Here is a 19,402-nt window from a genome sequence, read left to right as displayed (position 1 = left end):
AGCAAGACAGCGATTTTTAGAAAATAATGTTTCAAAATGCTACACATGGTACTACTGTTTGTTTGCACAGTCTGATCAAAATAACAATCTACTCAGAATCAAGCAGAACTGAGGAGGAGATATACCAACCAACTTTAAAATTATCTGTATAAAAGTCATTGCACATTATTTTACTCAGTTGTTTGAAAAGTAAAAAAGTGTATTTACAAAATATTTCGCAGACAAAATTATAAAGTGAATGGATAATATAGAATAACACGTCTTGATACTGACAGTCCAAGAACACACACAAATGGATTTATCGTTTCGAGAGGTTTCAGTGCTCCTTCCTCCAGGAAGTAAACTTGACTTCTACTTGGCAATGGATTTACAGGATGTTACACACAGCTATTTCAACATTAGCATTATAAAACAGTATGTTAGAAACATGAAAGGAAGAAGGAATTTGTACATCTTAAAAAGTGAGCTATTCATAGATCAACAAATGCATTTTTTTAATTTAGTTAGGATAAGCGTTCGTTTTATTCCTCAGATAATAAACCCGACAGTTAAAATGGAAATCCTGGACTAGATGAGTTGAAAAAGCACCATGCACAATAGTCCTAGTGTGGTAAACACTGAAACAAAATAGCACCTGGAATCCCGTAACAGATCGATCAGAACTGGTCGAGGAGCTGGCGGAGGTACGGTGCCTTCGATAGTTCTCTGCTCACTCGGGACAGCTTGAAAAGCACTGGGCAGTTCAGGGAGACACACGGGATCTGTCGGTCAAAGCAGCCTGTACAGTTCTTGCATATCTAGATGGCACATAAAAGCAGAACAGATTATTTAAGCTTACCACAAAGCATCGAGGACATAGAGACGTAGGTGATTTACGCCTTACTGGCAGAGCGGGCCGAGCCCTGCAGGCAGCTATCAGCAAGATCTTAGCACAGAGGGACCTGAGAAGCTCCGCTCTGCTGCAGCCCCTCCTGCCTCTGCCAAGTGCTGACTTTGATGCCAGTCCCTGGTGGGCAGATGGCAGCCCCTGGAACTGGGCAGGGGCACAGCCTGACTGCACAGCTTGGCTTACAGCCCTTCCAACCAAGCTGCTGCTTCTGCTCTATCCTTGTGTGATGGCACCTGGGAAAACAACCCGAGCAGCTGAGGGATTCAAACAGAACAGCACATTATACTCATGTTAAATGTACCCTGGATAAAAGTTCCCAGGTGAAACAAGACAAAACACTGCAGTTATTCTCTATGCAGGAAAGGAACTTCACTAATAAGCCACTTCTATTTCCAGATAAACTTCAATGAGAGCTTTTACTTTGCAAGTCAGAGCATGCAGGCAGAACAGCTCATTAATGTAGCCAATGCTGCTTTCAAGGATTTTTAACATGAGGTACCTGATTAAATAAATAGCAGTAGGCAGAGCTTTTCCAAAGGTGTTTCCAGAGAACACAAACGGATCTGTTTTCAGGAGACATCCCCTGCTTTGCTTTTTCATTTTTGATTCTTCCCAGTACTATGCCAGCCCCCATAAATTTTTCCAAAAACTCTGCAGGCACTTGTGGTTCCTTAAGAATTTTGACCCTGCCTACCAGTTGGAACCAGAAATCAAAAGTCGTATCTACAAACTCCTTTCCTTTGCTGTTAACATCGGTTTCTGTACTTTCCTTTGGTCTCTGCAGACCAAAACCCCAAACTGAAGCAAGATGCTTTCTTAGTTCAGTTTGTCTATAGTGAAGAAGTCTACAGCCTTAATTTAGGCAGCTAATTTTTAAGCCATGTGTGATTAAACCTGTATATCAATGTTTGGCGCTGGCACGTTTACATTCCAGGAGGGCCATGCATTTCAGCTGTGATGGATAGACAAAGCTTCAAATTAGCAGAGGACACTGCTCTTGCTAATGGATTAAGTCATCAAATACTGACCAGAACTGGACCCCAGCCCTTGCTGACCTGCTGCTATGACACAAGGGCATTCTGATCAAAGCCATTTTGTGGTCCTAATGCGGGGCTGGGCCCAGTTTTCATTTATTCCAGGACAAAAGCAATGTAAAACTGCAGGAAAACACAGGAAAACTGCAGAATATGCATCTTGTTCCTTCACTGTCACTTAAAAGGCAGATCAGGGCCACCATTGCAAAATACAGCATGAAAACATAAGTCCACCACTTAGTGTAATATTTATGAATTGTGAATTATGATGGTTTTCTGGTTTTCTAGGAAGAAAGCCCCGTGGGACTGTAGCTAATCACTGCAGGAACATTTATTTATATCCCTGCAATTCACCAAGTCATTAAGATGGTTCACATACTAGTGCCAAAAATTGATTTTAATGACAAAATAATTTTAAAATACTACAGTACAAAACTTAGTCAAGAGCACACGTCTCTTAGAGGAGAGGCATGGTGCTTTGCTGGCACATATCCGTGAGCATAACTCAGTGACATAGCCAGTGACACTCTTTATGGACTTCTAACTCAAGGGAAAAAACAGCGTGAGAAATTTCTGAGCAACAGTAACAAAAAACCCAACCCAGAACACAGCCATATTATGCGTACAAATAAATAATTTTTTCTAGGACTGGAGCTTTTTTTTGTTAATGGAACATCATCAGTTATGTTAGAACAAAAGGTGCGTGTTTCAACATACTTGTACAACTTTTATCACCATCACTGTAAAAAGGAATCTAAAAACCATTTAAGATACTCTTAAAAAGAAGAAAAGCATCTTTTGGTCTGTTTCTCTCCACCCCTTTGGCTTCAGTCTCATGCAAAGCTAAGGAGAACAGCAGTTGCTGTGCTGCCTTTAAGAGCAATGGGAAAAGCAAATGAATTGTAACACATTTAAGACAAAGACTGCACTTCCTATTTCTGCTGAGGGCATTCAGTGACTGCTGCTTTGGAGCTTCAGCCTTTGCCCACAGTTGGCTGACAGCGCTGTAGCCATACCTTGACCAGCTGGTCTTGCTTGCGCTCCAGCTCTCGGATTTCTTGGTTGAGAATCACTGCCACATGCTGTGGCTGGCTTCTGCACTTAGTACAGATCCCATACTGGGTCAGTTCATCACACACGGGACAGTGTAAGGTCGTGAAATACTGCGAGATGGTGCCTTTCCGTCCTTCCAGCTCACTGCGGGCAGTAGAAGCAGTTTTCTGAATCTGTTAATAAAATTTAATGAAACAAAAATTAAGAGGGCAGTAACTTCCAAGAGAGCAGCTTGCCTTCTTTCTGCAGTACAGAGATTCTTCTTTTTCAAGGAGAATAGAAGTAACAGCCTCTGGAGTGCGGGTCAGTATGCAAATTATTAACATGAACACATAAGCACAGTGCTGGCCTGAAGTGAGGCGCTGAATGGGGCCCACTCCTGCTGTGACCTGGTTCGCTGGGAAGCTCATGAGAAAAGAGAAAAACAGCAACCACGTCATCTTCAGTCACCTGCTAAGGTCCCGGACTCTGCTCCTGCATTGGTCACGTGCAGGTGCTGCCCTGTTACACGCCCAAGATGCTCTGGCTGCACCACCAGTGGCTGCAAGTTTGGAAACAACCGGCTACACAATTCTGGTGATACAGGTTTTTAACAAAGTGTTCCTGCTGCTTGGGCACTCCCACCTCTACCATAAAGAGAAAGTCTTCAGAACATCTTAGAACAGCAAGAGTTCCAATATCCTCTATAGCGAGACTTAAAGTGAGTACAGCCAGGCAGATGAATATACAGCTATTCCTAAAAAGAAGCTATTACAGCAAAATATTATTTTGAGCTATGAAAGCGGTAAAAAAATGACAGTGTCATCAGTCCTGAACAGAAAGACTGGAAGGAGAAATCGACTTGCTAAGTGAAAAAAAAAATCACACTCAAGGTCTAAGAGTCAACTCTACACAACTGGACATCAAACCACCGCCCTGTAAAGTAAACAACTTTCGACGTTACCCCATCGAGGCCTCACTGTGTGAAAAACCACGATAAAAGCAAACACTGCACAGAGGCACCGCACTTGCAATCCCATTTGTTTTCACGCTTACCCTTGGCAGTTCATGATACCAGCTGAAGACATCTATGCCAATCAGTGAGAAGACCCTGGCCAGCGGTGGCAGAATCTGTTTGGTGATGTAGTAGGTGGCGTTCAGCCTCAGGCTGGGGTCCTGCAGCACTTCGGCGGGCCGCCTCACCAGCTGGATGAGGGGCAGCCCAGGCATGCCGTACACAATGACATAGGGCACCCGCTCCCCAACCCGTGGTTCAGAGCGGCGGTCGTAGGCGAGCATTCTCCTGTTTAAAAACAGATTTTGTAGTGCACGCAGGGACAAGGTACAAACCAGGGAAATGAGGAAACCTCTACACCTGGTGATACGTTGAGTAGCTTTGCAGAAGTCTGAAGCTGACATCTATTACTAAGCTCAGGACCAAGCTGTTTTATTTTTAGCATGCGTCACGATCAGACCTGAGTATTATAACCTGGAATATGAGCCCTAATGCTATCTCCTCTTTCAGGTCACTTGGATTTGCATGCAGGTTGCTTTCAAGCTAGCATTTCCTTAAAGAAATATATTTACAAAGAGCAGCAGCCATGGCACTAAGAAAAGCTCAGGCACCAAGAAAGCAAAGGACTGTTCAACTGGAAGAAAGCATCAACTGCAGGACACAAATTTTACTTACTTAAAAAGCACAAATTAATTTGAAGATACTTTATATTTAGCAAGGTAAAACTGGAAAATTTGCCTGTTCACATAATTCATTACAGGCAATAGGCAATGTCAACTGGATGAAATACCAACTCTAAGAAAGGTACTTCATAAAAAGTGAAAAATCATGCCTGGTAATGTATTTCACAGCACTATCAGACATTAGTAAGACATTAGTATTGTTGTTTTAAGCTCTAAAATATATATGTAACATCCATGAGTGAATAATCTTTCTGCTCAGCATGTCCTTTTACAAAAACAGAACTACTGCTGACAGCAGTGAACACATCATTTTACATGTTGATGTCTTGATAAGAGACCTTACTCTTGAATTTGTCTGGCTTTTTCCAGGAACAAGCAGTGGCTTTCTGATGCCTCATCTCTCTTCACATCCAGAAGAAAGTCAGAGCCAACTGCTGCAATAACGTTTGATGGAGACATCTCTCTGCTACCTGTAACTAAGGTAGTACAAAGGTCAAGGGAAAAATCTGTTATTGGCGCTTTCGCATTTCATTACCTGGTGATTTCCAGGGCTGGTACGCAGGATCCAGGCTTGTAAGCAGAGCTACCTCTGTATTCTTTTGCAAAGATGAAGTCTTGTATGCTGGCTTTTCCTTCCAGTAACTTCATGCACTGGTTCTGCACGTACTGTTTGATCTGACTTATGTCACGTGTTTCAAATAGCAGCTTGATAGAACACTCAAGTATCTTTAAAACCAAGGAGAAAGGTTATTTTTTAACTCAAAATAGGAAATTCCAAATAATGGAGTAAATTACATGCAAATATTAATATACTGTTTAGGAAAAGTATCAGTCGTGAACTAGATTGTTAATATGACAACTGGTTGCACTCTCTTGCACCCAAAGACATTCATAAACACGTTACTGAACAGTTTTTTTTTCTCAAGTTAACACAAATAAGAGTCTGCAATTCACATATTCTGCTCTCACACTTGTTCTTTTTGTCAGGAAAGAATTACACATTATTGACAGAAATGGGATTTATAAATATAAGGATTAAGAACAACATTCCTGGGATATTGGAAAATATCAAAGATAGCAATATAATCCCAATTTCAATCAGTCTACTCTGAAATTTCACATCTTTCATGATATGACCGTGCTCAGGCACTGGAATCACTTTGGCGATTACAGAAGTTTCCCAGAGTATGAAAGAGAATGTTTTTTTTTTCTGCCATTTAAGATGCTTTTCTAAGATTTTCTGATCACCTCAGTGAACAAAAAAAATTGAGATTAAAAAGAAGAGTGGAAGTAAATCCTCCTAAGTGCTTACCTTTCTTACTGGGATACATTTGTTTTGACTTGATTAAGAACAAAAGTCTTTTCTTTTGTAAATCCCAATTCACAGCTTAAAATAAATAGGCAAGGAATTTTACTTTAAATGAATTCTTAGCAGAACTGGATTTTTGTTAGTGAGACATTAAGCAAACACCCTTTAGAGAAAAGTCTGCCTCACTCACCTTGGAGTGAGTGGAGTTACTTCCCTGTAAAGTGAATTGGATCAATGACAGTCTTCAGAAGAACTTACATGGAGGTGAACTTTTTTTATGAGCTTTATAGGGGCCAAAAGATAGTAGTAGTTAAGGTGGAAACTACAAGACCTTGTGAGCTGCACATGATCTTCTAATTTTTTTTCTTTTAAATGACTCCTATCAGAAAAACAAAGTCTCAGCTCACAAAGACCAGAAACTCTGAGAAAGGATAAGCGTACAATGAAATAACAGAATACTATGATTTTATTCAGGAAGAAATATCTAAGTATTATACCTTGGAAACAGCAGGACAAGAGTCCCTTCGGACAGTCTCTATGCCTTTTGCATCAAATACTGGGTCCTTCTGGTCCAGTGTTTCATACATGTAACCCACATACCTCTTTTTAGTTTGTAGGACACATGGCAAGTAGACCTGGAATGTTTAAAAAGAGAATTGACACACAGTTTAATCTTAGTATCCTTACACTTTTCTGGATTGCAACAGTCAGCATTCTTAATGCAAATGTACTCTTTTTTTTAAAAAAGACAAGAACTTTATTTCAGAAAACTTTCTCTGCTGAAGTAATGGCATTTGAACTTTCTGTTCTCAAACATCACCTTTCTGAAGCCTACGTCTGAGACTGGTCTCCTTACACATGGACTTTTAGGGTTAAGGTCTCTTTTACCTATTCCCTGTAGCCTCTGATTTCATTCTCAATTGTCTCAGTATTCACTGACCAATTTTAGAAGAAAGAATGGGGAGTATTTGCTTTTCAATATTACTAGGACTCTATCACATCTTCTTGGCTCTCTCGAGAAGAGGGAGCAATGAGTTTAGCAGGCTGAAGAGGACCCTGCACATAGGTGATTATGTGATGCACTTCCTTACCAGATGCTCCAGCTTTGAGTCTGTGTATATTGAGCATTTTCCTGTCTTAGGAAGCCATTCTAGGAGAAGACTCAGTATTTTGAGCCCCAGGACACATGAAGTAAAGCACTCAGACATGTATTCAAATGTATCTCAACACCTCATTATTTTTTCTGGCCAATTATTCCTTCAGACTAATAACATAGAATTACCTCAAAGAAGTGGGAAGGGCCTCTGTACATCAGTCAGTGAGGAAAGGTTTCTGTCTTCCATAGGTATCCTGACTTCTCTTGCTAATATTTTTTCTGCTGTATTTTCAGTGAAAAATGTCAATTTGCTTACAAATTCTGACTGAACCTCTTGAATCTGGTCTGTACATTAAGAATGCCAAGAACATCTGAACCAATCACCAATGACTTTCCCAGGATAAACCTCCACCAAAATTAGTATCACATTCCCTTGCTCTTCTATAAAAAGCTTACTGTCATTAATACTTTTTCCAAAAGCTTACTGAATGAATGTTTGTCATTCTCATTTTATATGTATATGTATCACACAAACATATCCTGAAGTGTGTGAAAGCTGACAGAAGAATAAACATCTGGTTAGTAGTTAATACACTGGAATCTCCTTAAGGGTTGGTTTACATTTTCTCTAACTGAGTTTGTTTCCTTCTATGTATGTAATATCAAACTGAGGGAGACATTTCCAAAACTTAATGAAAAGGGAACTTCAAGCTGCCTGGTGCTGGTAGTGCAACAGGCCACCAGGCACCCAGATGTGAAAGTGGGAGTAGCTCTCTTTGCTTTCACTCTGCAGCGTTTATCTGACAAGGTCACTAAGGCATTACGAAGGAGCTGGCAATACACCCACAAGAATAGTACAGTGCACAACTGTTATTTATAATTACATTATGTTTAAGTCCAGAAAAATTTATCTTCACAATGCTTTCAACTCAACACACTTGAAGTAAAATATTCTTCTTTTACCTTTTCAAACTTCAGTTTAACAGGTTTGGGGTTTGTCGCTGTTACAGCTTCAGCAATTTCTTGACCAATCTTAAAAGATTGCTCCTTAGTGGCTCCTTTCAAGAGTACAAACATGCTGCAAGAAATCAGACATAGGAAATAAGAACAAATCTGTTCAACACAGTTTCTGAAGCTTATGAGCTAGTTTCCTGATGGCAAGGCAAAGACACACAGTTATTAATTCTGTTCAATTCTGTCATATTGAAAAGTCAAAAACCTGAGAAACTTCAGTGTTCAGTGGAAGATTAGGAGTGCCAAAGGCATGATGAATGCTGAGGGCTGCAAGTGTGACTACTCCTGGCACTGCAAAACTTCTGAGTTCTCAGGAGAGAACAGTAGGGATCTCTGGGTATAAGTGCTTCTTTCACTACGGCCAGCAAGAGGATCTAACTTCCTTCCCCTAAGAATTCTTTTTTCAGTGTATGTGTAACTATAACAAATCTATTATCTTTGAAATTTCAAGCCTTTCACCACATCTGGCTGAAATTGCTCACTGGATTCACAAGTCATTAAAGAGGAACAACCAGATCAACTTTGTTTCTCAGGGCAGAGAAATGATCCAGGTCCAGGAGCAGTGGTGGATATGCCCAGAGCATATCCATCATTTAGATGAATGAATAACTAAGAAAGGGGAGATATTTATGTCAGGTACTTCAGGCAGACTCATCATTTTATGCTTTGGTGGCTGCTTCTGAATTGCATCCACTCATGAAGCTTAAAAGAGTGTTTTCCTCTAAGCATCAGCATGCAATATCTATTTTCCAATAAGAATGTGATCATGAACAGGCACAAAAATACTCAACAAAGAAGACTTATATTAATTAACAGTAGAAAAAAAAAAATTCTCTTCTTCCTGTTCCATAACATTTCCTAAAGAAAGAAAACTTTCTAAGCACTTTCTAAGAGTCCTAAGAGAAACTCCAGGAACATAAATATTCCTTACTTGGCATTATTTTGCAAGACAATAAGCAACACCCCAAAAAAGGGTTTATGTACCTTTTTCAGTACCATAAGTCCTTGTTGTTGAGACAACAGAAAAATGTATCTATGAAGAACTACTATGATTTATTACCTGTCCGTATCTCCATACACAACGTGAGCACCCCATTTTTTGGTATCATTCACCAGTTTTATAGCACGCTCCAATGTTTCTCTGGCTTTGTGGACAATGCTGTCCCCAAGCTGCAATGTTAAAGAGAAATTGAAATTCTTTATTCTAATGCTGAAACTCTTAGTGAATATGGTCTAACCTGATTTGATCTGTTTATGAAAACTACTATATTGAGACACTGTATTATATTTCATGGCTTAAAATAATATAATAAATTAAAAATAAAAAGTTTGCTTACATCACACCATCATAGCAGGAATTAAAAGAAGAGTGATCAAATTATTACAAAAGAATTAAAATAAAATTTGGTTTAAACTTCTTCAGGCAGGAGAACAAGAAAATACTGCTTAGAATTGCTTTAGTCAGTGTTTGGGTTCTGATGATTCCTCCTTTTATAGCAAGTACAAAACAGCTATAGTGTTTTGTTTTATTTCCACCAATAGAATTGTAATCCAGGTTAACTTTGGAGAGATTTCTATAGAAATGCCAAATCCATTCTTTTTTTAATGGGAAAAAGTAATACTTTTTTAAATTAAAAAAAAAAGAAAAAAGATAACAAATCCCAAAGTTACTACAAATAAAGAATAGCTCTTACAATGTTTCTCTGATTATAGAATCATAGAATGGTTTGGGTTGGAAGGGACCTTTAAGATCATCTAGTTCCAACCCCCATGCTATAGGCAGGGACACTTCCCATAGACCAGGTTGCTCACAGCCCCACCAAGCCTGGCCTTTAATGCTTCCAGAGTGGGTTAAATACATTTCAAATAATAATATTGTGTTATCTGTCTATACATTAAAAACAGTGTATTTTTCAGTTTTTCTGCATTTTTATCTGCAACTCTTACCTCAATACATGGCATTCTTCCAGAAAAATTAGCAGCAGTATAACCATATGTAAAATTAGCTATATATTTAAGACCTAACTGACGAGCTTCAAGCATTCGACTTATAGCCTTGTCATGTTTGTAAGCCTTCATTGACTGTTTCACCATTATCCTTGTCTTCAGGATTTCTTCAAGCATTCTCGGCAGCACGCCCTTTCTTACTGAAGGCTGACATAAAGAGAACAAGGAAGAAAATTACATTTAAAAGCCCTGCCTAAATAGTTAAGAGTAGAAGCAAAACCTAGAATCTTTAGATAATTACTGATAAGAAGACAAATTAATGAGCAAGATGCCCTAGGCACCAATGGTTTAGCACTTCATGTGTATATAAGTAACAAGTACAATACAACAATACAAGTAATGTAGAATACAGGCAGAGCTCTTAAGGGCAGGGTTAACAGCTTTTTGTTGTTCTGCTAATGTAATGTTTTGCTAACCTTTTTAACTAAAATGGTACTTCAACAGTTAACTCGCTCTATTAATTCTGAAAGCATCAGAAGGTGAAGGAACATTATCCTCTAAAAATTCTACAAGCATTCTTTACCTAACTTTTGTTTTACATTAACTCATATGTTTAATGTATGTTGATGACTGGCTAACTATTTGTAAGTGGTTCAGGCCATATTTATTAATTCATTATAAATCAGCCAGCAGTACACGCAGCATAAAATGAGAGCAATATAAATCAAGTCAGGGAGTTTCATCTCCCAAACCATGATGCTTTGTCTAGGAAAGCACTCTGGTTTTCATCCAGGAGAAGAATGAAGTGTTACGTGCAGATAATTACTGTTTGATCCCCAAACTGCACAAGTAAAATACAGTTTAATTATAGATGAAATAAGCCTTTGGTGTAAATGAAAGCATAAAGATGACATTTTATTTTCTGAACTGCCATAAGTTCAGTACTCTGACAAGTATCAACAAACACTGGGAAACGAGACTGAGCCTCCCCTCTCTTCCATCTGCTCTTAATGCAGCCAAATTTAAACTACAACATCAATTTGATCTTGAGCTAGTCAGCCAACAGGAAGTGAAAATGCCTGTCACACAGCACTGACATCATTACCTTGACAAAAGCCACACCACTGGGTGACACTGTGATATCATGCCTAATCTGGTAAAGCAAATCAGGAGGTACTCTCAGAGAGGTGCAGCCAAATTTGAATGCATCATATCTAATAAAAGAAAAATTAAATATGAACATCATTCATTCATTCATTTACAGCCCAATAAAGCAAAAACATCAACTCACATTAAAATGCGATAATGCCAGCAAGGACAGAATGACAATTACAGTCTCAGGTATAAACAGATCATCATCTGAATTTTTTTTAGCTTCAAACAAAACATTCTAGGAACGAAGTAGTAATACATGGCTAAATTCCACAGCGGGTAATTTACCCATCACTTCATTAATGAGTTATTTCCAAATGTTGAGTTAGTGGGAGCAAACAATCACACAGACAATTTTGTATGGAAACTACACATGCCTACCAAGTAACACGTTGCATATATTTTCTTCCTACTAGTTCAGAATTTCAAATCTGAAACTTGAAATTCTGCTGATGACACCCACTAATCATTGCATACATCCTTCCTTTCTCCCAAATACTATTTTATAAAGGTGATTATAACGAACAGTAAGATTTTTCTTTTTCCCCAATTAAGAGAACTACTGCTAAGATCAAGAAGAGGCTACACAGAATAACTAATTGTATCTTTTCATTTTGCATCGTTAAGACAAGAGTGAACTGCAATGGTTAAAAGAGGACAACAACAACTTATGAACATATTGTGGAAGAATACTAGTCCCGTTTTGAAAACAGATAATGGATTTATACAGTGTTTCAATTTGTTCTGAAGCAATATTAAAAACTAGCATCACAACAGTAATGGAATACATGTACACACATGCACAAACACACAGATTACTACTACTGTTATGCACATACATACACCCACATGGTAAACCTTTCTCATCTCATATTTTGTAACAGAAAATGGGGCTATTTATATACATCCATGATTTCCAACAACACGTGAGGGTTCTCAGTATCTTACAAAAGACGCTGACATCTCTGCTGAACCAAAGTTCATAAGAAACAAAAATAACTTACTTTCCCAAGTTTTCAACAGGTCCCAGACAGGTTGAAAAGCAGTAGTTGTATGCTATCACAATGGAAGGATATAATGACTGGAAGTCCAGTACAAGAACAGCATTGCTGTAGAAGCGGGATTCGGGCTCCATTATTAAGGGAACGCATTGAGGGGCTTTCATTTGAGCTCGCTGCTGGATACTGGGTGTCACAGGGATATAATTCATTGGCTTTGCAACACGCAGCATCATAGATTCCACACGATACTGTAAAAAACATTGGATACAGACATTATCATTTCAAAAACATAGAATAAATATGGTTATATTAAAACTATATAAGTATGTACTTAGATTTCCTGAGTTTAGTGCACAACTATTTTTGAAAATAAACAGCAATACTCTTATTTTTAATGCACACTTTCTATCACATTTAATTGGACTTTTTTGTGTGTTTCCTCATCATTTAGCCATACCCATTAAAAACGAAGTACTTCTGATTTACATCTATGTAAAAAAAAGCATCCAGTTCAGGATAAAAATTAAAAATGCAACAGGCTACAACAATATTATACGACCATGTTACAATCAGTGAATGAATCTGCTAATCTGCATTTTAGCCAGACTTGCAAAACTGATATAAAAAAGATACAAAATGCAGCTGATTTGTTTACCATTTGCTTTAGGAATTTGCACAGAGATTTTATGTAAGCAGTCCAGAAAACAGAGAAATGGCATGCAAATTCTGTAAGTTAGTAGTTGTGTCTCCAAGGTTGTGACTGTGCAAGATAACTAGAATATACTTGGCAGCAAAAGAATCAAGGGAGGAATATGTAAACCCGTATCTCAAGTCACCTTTAGGATTTTAAAGCTTTGCAGTGGGTATTGTGCTTTCTCCCTCATGATGCTACAAAGTAGTATAGGAAGAATAAATTTAACAAAGACTTTTAGATATTGCAAAGCGATGTGTGTGTGGAGGCTGCCACATTAGAGAGAAAACAGCTCCAATTATTTATATATTATTCAATCTTTACAAGCACTAACACTACATAATCACTCACTATATCTATTTTCAATAAAAAACCAAAGCAGTTGAAAATTATGTACGTAGATGGCAAAAGACTGGAAATCCTAAGCTATCAAAGAACAATCCTACGCAGTCCTAAGACCCCCCTGCTTTGCCAGCAATTAAATCACTATTCTAAAGCCTTCTGCCTGATGTATTGTATTTTCAGTCACTGTACTGAACTGATTTGGTACTGTTTCCTTAATTTGGATATTCTAAATGAAATTACAGAACCAATAGCTGTAACAAGATCCTATCACCTTATGAACAGACTGCAAAGTGCAATTGTACTGTAGCATAAGCCGTCGTTGTCTTCTTTGTAAACTTGTGTATGCAGTGATGGGCTCAGATGTGTGAAGAGATGGTCAGGGTGTCGATCTGTGCAAGAGCTAATCTTTTTTGTCTTCTATTTTTCAGCAACTTCTTCAACTACCTGACTAATAATCCATGCTATGACCATCTCATGTTAGAATTGTTTAGTAAGCTATGGAATATTCAAGGCAGCTTAACAAGAGAAAAATGAACTTCAGAAAAGTCTTGTAAAGCTTAATAAAAGACACTTAAAAACATGTACAAAATTAACTGAAAACCTTCCTAGCACTATTCAATTTTAACATCTTTTTTAGATAAAGAGAAACTGAACATATTCCTAAGGTGCAGTGATCATTCTTCTGAGTGAAAAAAAATAAATAAATCTAAGGTGCTGGGAGTTGTTGCAACTTGCCATTTTTGTGAACTAGAAAGTTTCAGTGGTGGAAAAAAAAAATGCTCACAGAAGGAAAGAAAAGAACAGTCAGGATAGAAAATGCTGCATGTTTCTGTTGCTCACTCCCACTCACAGCCATTTGAGAAAATGACAGGCAGAACAGTCTTTGCAGGCTACAATCATGATAGTTGAAACGTAACTGCAATTGGCAGTATGCCAGTCACACCTTCCCTGTCCCTAACTGCATTTCTCTTCCCTTACTCCAACAGCAGTACTTTTTTTTGTAATATGGTATGCCCAATTCAGAGAGCTGAACTGGCAAATACCTATCAAATACTCCTTTCTCCCCACCTTCAGCTCCCCATCAGCAAAAAGTTAAAAATAAAATAAAATAAAATAAAATAGGGCTGGTATAGCTCTGCATCAACAAAAACATGACATAGGCAAGCAGTCAGGGAAAACAGGTGGCAACATTTTAAAACTGGCTTTATTCACTCCCATTTTTTAATTCATTAAGGAAATGCAGCCTTAGCCCTCTAGTTTTTGGCTTGCTTAAGACATCAGCTGTTTAGGACATTAGCTTCTAAGTTGTCTTTCTGTTGACAGAATTTGGCAAAGTAATCAAATCCTGGTCAGCTAGCTGTCTATTAAAACAGAAAGCAGAAAGAAAGATGGTAGGAAAGACAACAGAAGAGCAAACACATCAGTGAGAACAGGTCTTGCATTTCAGGTGCTGTTCAAGTCTCACATGAAGCTGTGAAAACAGCTTAGTAAGCCTAGACAATGGAAACCTGGGCAAGTTAAGTCCTTCTAAGCCATGGAGACTCCTGGTGTCCAAAGGAAAGAGCAGAGTAAATCTGTCCTGCTTCCTTTTCTTTTGATGTCAGCACCAAATTAACAGAACTATGCACCTGGCATTACATATGTACTTCATAAAGCCAGAGTGTTTCCTGTCTTACTGTCATATCTCACCCAGTGATCTCCTGCACAGGAGATGTCACTTATAACACACACAGAGTTGTTTTGCCTGCCGTGGAAGAAAATCATCTCCTCTCTAAGATATGCTTTATTATGTTACTTGATATCTTAAAAAGTGTTCATTTTCAGACTCACGTAAGTGTGAAAAATATCAACCCACAATAAAAATTTAGTGTTTCAAAAGTCAGTAGAGGAGATTCACGGGAATAATTACATTTGGGGCACTCTTAATTATTTTCAGTAGCTATTTTTAATATCTGACGCTAATTATTCAATCCGTTATTATTGCTTTTGCATTGCCTTTCTTAATGTTTAATTTTCACAATATACAGAACAGTCCTCTGACCTTATAAAAATAGCACAGTGGCTCTAAACATATACTAACGTACATAAACATTTTGTAACGACTACTTTGCTTTTGTGAAGTGTAAGGAAAACTAAATCTTACCTGGGAGCCTCTTGTTAAAACATGTAAGAACTGAATGCCAAAAAGTCTCGCCATTTCACTTGTTCTGTCAATCAAATCCAGTTTTCGTAACAACTGGAGGTTCCCATGGACCCGGCTAACATAATGATCAACCATTTTCCATCTGTGAAAGTGAACACCTTGTTATATAATTAGGAGAGTGCTGCTCTTTCTAAGAAAAATGTATTTTGATGACAGCTTATTACAAACAAATAAAATGTTCTTCAGGATGTTTTCATATAGTTCTTTCAAAAATGTGGCACATGTACACTTACACATTCTAAAAGATATGCACAGAATGTGATATAGTAACCTACTGCTAAGGCACACTGCAATAACATGCTATACCCTGTTTTCCTTATCATAGAATCATAGAATTGCTCAGGTTGGAAAAGACCTTAAAGATCATCAAGTCCAACCACAACCTGACCATCACCTATATTACCTAACTCAAACAACCCTCTGCTAAATCATGTCCCTGAGCACCACATCCAAACGGTTTTTAAACACATCCAGGGATGGTGACGCAACCACCTCCCCAGGGAGTCTATTCCAGTGCTTAACAACCCTTCCTGTAAAGAAGTTTTTCCTGATATTCAACCTAATCTCCTCTGGTGCAACTTGAGGCCATTTCCCCTCATCCTGTCACCCGTCACCAATGAGAAGAGACCAACCCCACTCTCACTGTAAGCACCTTTCAGATATTGGAAGAGAGCAATAAGGTCTACCCTCAGCCTCCTCCAGACTAAACAGCCCCGATTCCTTTAGTTGTTCCTCACGGGACATATTCTCCAAGCCCTTCACAAGCCTTGTTGCCCTTCTTTGGACCTTCTCCAGCACCTCAATGTCCTTTCTGTACTGAGGTGCCCAAAACTGAACACAGTACTCGAGGTGAGATCTCACCAGTGCCAAATACAGGGACAGCATTACTTTCCCTAGTCCAGCTCACCACACCATTCCTCATACAAGCCAGGATGCCACTGGCCTTCTTGGCCACCTGGCCACACTTCTGGCTCATATTCAGCTGACCATCAGTACACCAAGGTCCCTTTCTGTCAGGCAGCTTTCCAGCCACTCCTCCCCAAACCTGTAGGATTGCCTGGGGTTGTTGTGACCAAAATGCAGGACCTGACACTTGGCACTAATGAAACTCACAGTTTACCTTGGCCCATCAATCCAGTCAATAAAATCATAGAATCTTTAGAGTTCCACAGACCCTGCTAAAGAGCCTGTTCCTTTCTTTTCTGTAGCTCCCCTTTAGATACTGAAAGGCTGCTATCAGATCACTTCGCAACCTTCTCCTCTCCAGGCTGAACAGCCCCAGCTCTCTCAGCCTGTCCTCATAGGAGAGGTGTTCCATTCCATGGATCATTTTTGTGGCCCTGCTCTGAATATGCTTCAACAGGTCTATGTCTCACCTGTACTGAGGACTCCACACCTGGATGCAGTACTCCAGGTGAGGCCTCACCAGTGCAGAGTAGAGGAGCAGGATCACCTCCCTTGACCTGCTGGCCACACTTCTTTCAATGCAGCCCAAGATACAGATGGCTTTCTGGGCTGCAAGGGCACATTGCCGGCTCATGTCCAGCTTCCCATCTACTAGTATCCCTAGGTCTTTTTTGGAAGGGCTGTGCTCAATCCCTTCATCCCCCAGCTTGTTCTGGTAGTAAGGATCACCTCGATCCAGGTGGATTTGGATTTGTTGAACCTCACGAGGTTCACCTGGGCCCACTACTCAGGGTTGTCTATGTCCTTCTTATCACCCTGAAGAATTACTAAACCAGAAACTTTAGCTTCTCTTCATTTGTTTACATGCTTTTTTTTGTGTTTTTGTTGTTGTTTCTTTTTTTTTTCTTCCTTGAGTGGACTTTTGTGGTAACAACCTTTCAGAGTTTGTTGAATTTAAATTTGTAATTTCAACACTAAACTAAGTTTCCACATAGTCCAAAAGTACTTAAGATATCAAACATGTGTTATGAAAGACATTCAAATCAGTACTCACAGTAATACAAATTGTTGACATGACACAACACCAAAACACTCTAAGGAAGAGTGAAGCCCACTGTCATACATGTCATTTACAGATTTTTTAAGCAGCTACTGCTACTGCCTGAATATCTTGTACACTGTTCTGTACTATTCTTAAGCCTAGCTTGGATGGCATGCACTGCAAAGTAAAACAGAAACCTGCTAGTTCATTAGAAATCCTTCTAATGAATCCTATATACAAAATAAAGATCTTATAGAATTTCAAAAGAATATATCTATTCAGACATGCTGGAACTGCAACTTAAAATTGCTTTGCTATTTTAAAAAGAAAAACAAAAACATCATATTGAGGGTATAACTACACAATAGAACACATCAGAACAGCGGAGTAAACAAGTTCATGTTGCTGGATGTAGTTTGTTCTAGTACATCAGCTAAACTGTTTATTTCTTTCTGTGTTGATTTTAGCTTGTATTTACCCAATGCTGAGAATCTGGCTTTGGAAAGAGCAAACAAAAATCTCGTAAAAATGATTACCTGTAGACATCCGCCTTGTTATCAAACCAGTCAGACAGGACTCGGAAAGTAAACAGAGGAAAACGCTGATGAAGAACATGAAAGCCCACATTTTCAAAGGTGTAATTCATTAGATTCACCTACAAAAATGCAGAGGATGTGTTAACATGCACAAAGTCTTTCACAGTCAAAGAAATCTGTACTTCTAAAGAATGCTAACAACTAATTTATTGCCTTTTTATTAGTATTCTTTGTTACCTAAGTGTAAACATCTATATTTAGAAGTCCCTAACTATTTACAAGTCATGAAATAATATCCTTCATCAATTGAAGAGACTACAGAGAATTAGAGAGATCACAAAGACCGGGTCTGAGTATGATCAGAACAAAGTCTTTTAAGATTGAATCAGCTGAATTTGAATGTGAAGTTATGAACAGCAGAACAAGTAAGTCTGAGAACTCAAAATAAGTTCAAGTACTTAATTTAGTACAAGTGCTGCACTAGCTGATTTGTTAAAACAGCTAAGTTGGCTGTTTTACATTTTAGTGATACAAAAAATCTATTCTCACAGAGTAGGAGACAGATCTGAAAAGGTGTACAGAAAGGTACATAAGTTACATTAATTTTTCAACAGTATACAATAATTCAGAAATGTATAAATTCAACACAATAAACTGCTTTTAAACATTACCTCATTTCTCATCATTCTCCAAATATTTAAGATAATTCTCCCAACAATATTTATTTCACTCATTGTATCCGACCCATATTCATCCAGCTCAGCTGCAAATCTGTTCTCCTTATTATCATCTAATGGCATAAAAAGAAAGTATATTGAGACAAGTTAGAGTCCAGTCAACATTATCCCTCTGCTCATTCAAGGGGGTCTACAAAAGTAATACTAATTGTACAAGATCGCTAAATAAAATTTCTTCAAGTCTTCCCACTCTTGCCCATTCCTCTGAAGATAACTTTTTGGTTTCATTGAAATGGTGTCCACGGCAATATATTCTCCATAGTGAATATTTTGGCTAAGTAACACTGATGTTACATGAAATCTAGCTGCAAGTTTATTAGTGCATAACACACACAAGAAAATTGATTTCAGCCCAGAAAAATTTATAACTCAAGGCTTTACTTCTAATGTTTTCACACAATTGGAACCAAGTCATAGGAGAGAAAACTCAGCACTTTTTATTCTGTGAAAGCAAAAGCATTACAGTGGGAGGAGGTACACGTAAGCTCTGGATAGCACAAATGGAGAGAAGAAGAAACATGAAAAACAAATGCAGAGGCAGAAGTAGCAATCTGACTTTCTGTAACATAGTGGTGATTACCCCATAAGAAAGATAATTTTTTTCCATCTTTTTTTTTTTTTTGATACACTGAAATATTATAACACAGGAGAAGACAGTCTCTGGTACACATTCCATGAAAATGTCTTTCGTTCAGTAAACCTGAGGCTACAGGTTTGGTATTCTTTCCTGAGAAATCTAGCAGAAGTGAGGAACTTACGTTCCACCCCCC

The 19,402-nt window shown here is 38.4% G+C and overlaps 1 protein-coding gene across 1 annotated transcript; it reads right to left on the bottom strand.

The window, feature by feature from the left end:
* Positions 1 to 477: 477 nt before the first annotated feature.
* On the bottom strand, positions 478 to 18,713 carry LOC104909837 (DNA polymerase zeta catalytic subunit-like). Its single transcript, XM_010707494.3, has 13 exons — positions 18,567 to 18,713; positions 17,896 to 18,014; positions 15,352 to 15,493; positions 12,176 to 12,420; positions 11,125 to 11,233; positions 10,020 to 10,226; positions 9,133 to 9,242; positions 8,022 to 8,136; positions 6,460 to 6,597; positions 5,189 to 5,379; positions 4,012 to 4,258; positions 2,940 to 3,149; positions 478 to 797 (listed from the first exon to the last, which is right to left on the bottom strand). Exons 1-13 carry the CDS (start codon positions 18,693 to 18,695, stop codon positions 657 to 659), a joined length of 2,103 nt encoding a protein of 700 aa, XP_010705796.1. The 5' UTR covers positions 18,696 to 18,713; the 3' UTR covers positions 478 to 656.
* Positions 18,714 to 19,402: the final 689 nt, after the last annotated feature.

The sequence above is a fragment of the Meleagris gallopavo genome, chromosome 2, assembly GCF_000146605.3.
Source record: "Meleagris gallopavo isolate NT-WF06-2002-E0010 breed Aviagen turkey brand Nicholas breeding stock chromosome 2, Turkey_5.1, whole genome shotgun sequence".
Classification (NCBI taxonomy): domain Eukaryota; kingdom Metazoa; phylum Chordata; class Aves; order Galliformes; family Phasianidae; genus Meleagris; species Meleagris gallopavo.
The sequence above is the reverse complement of the archived record's forward strand: the minus strand, read 5'-3'. Positions and strand labels throughout refer to the sequence as shown.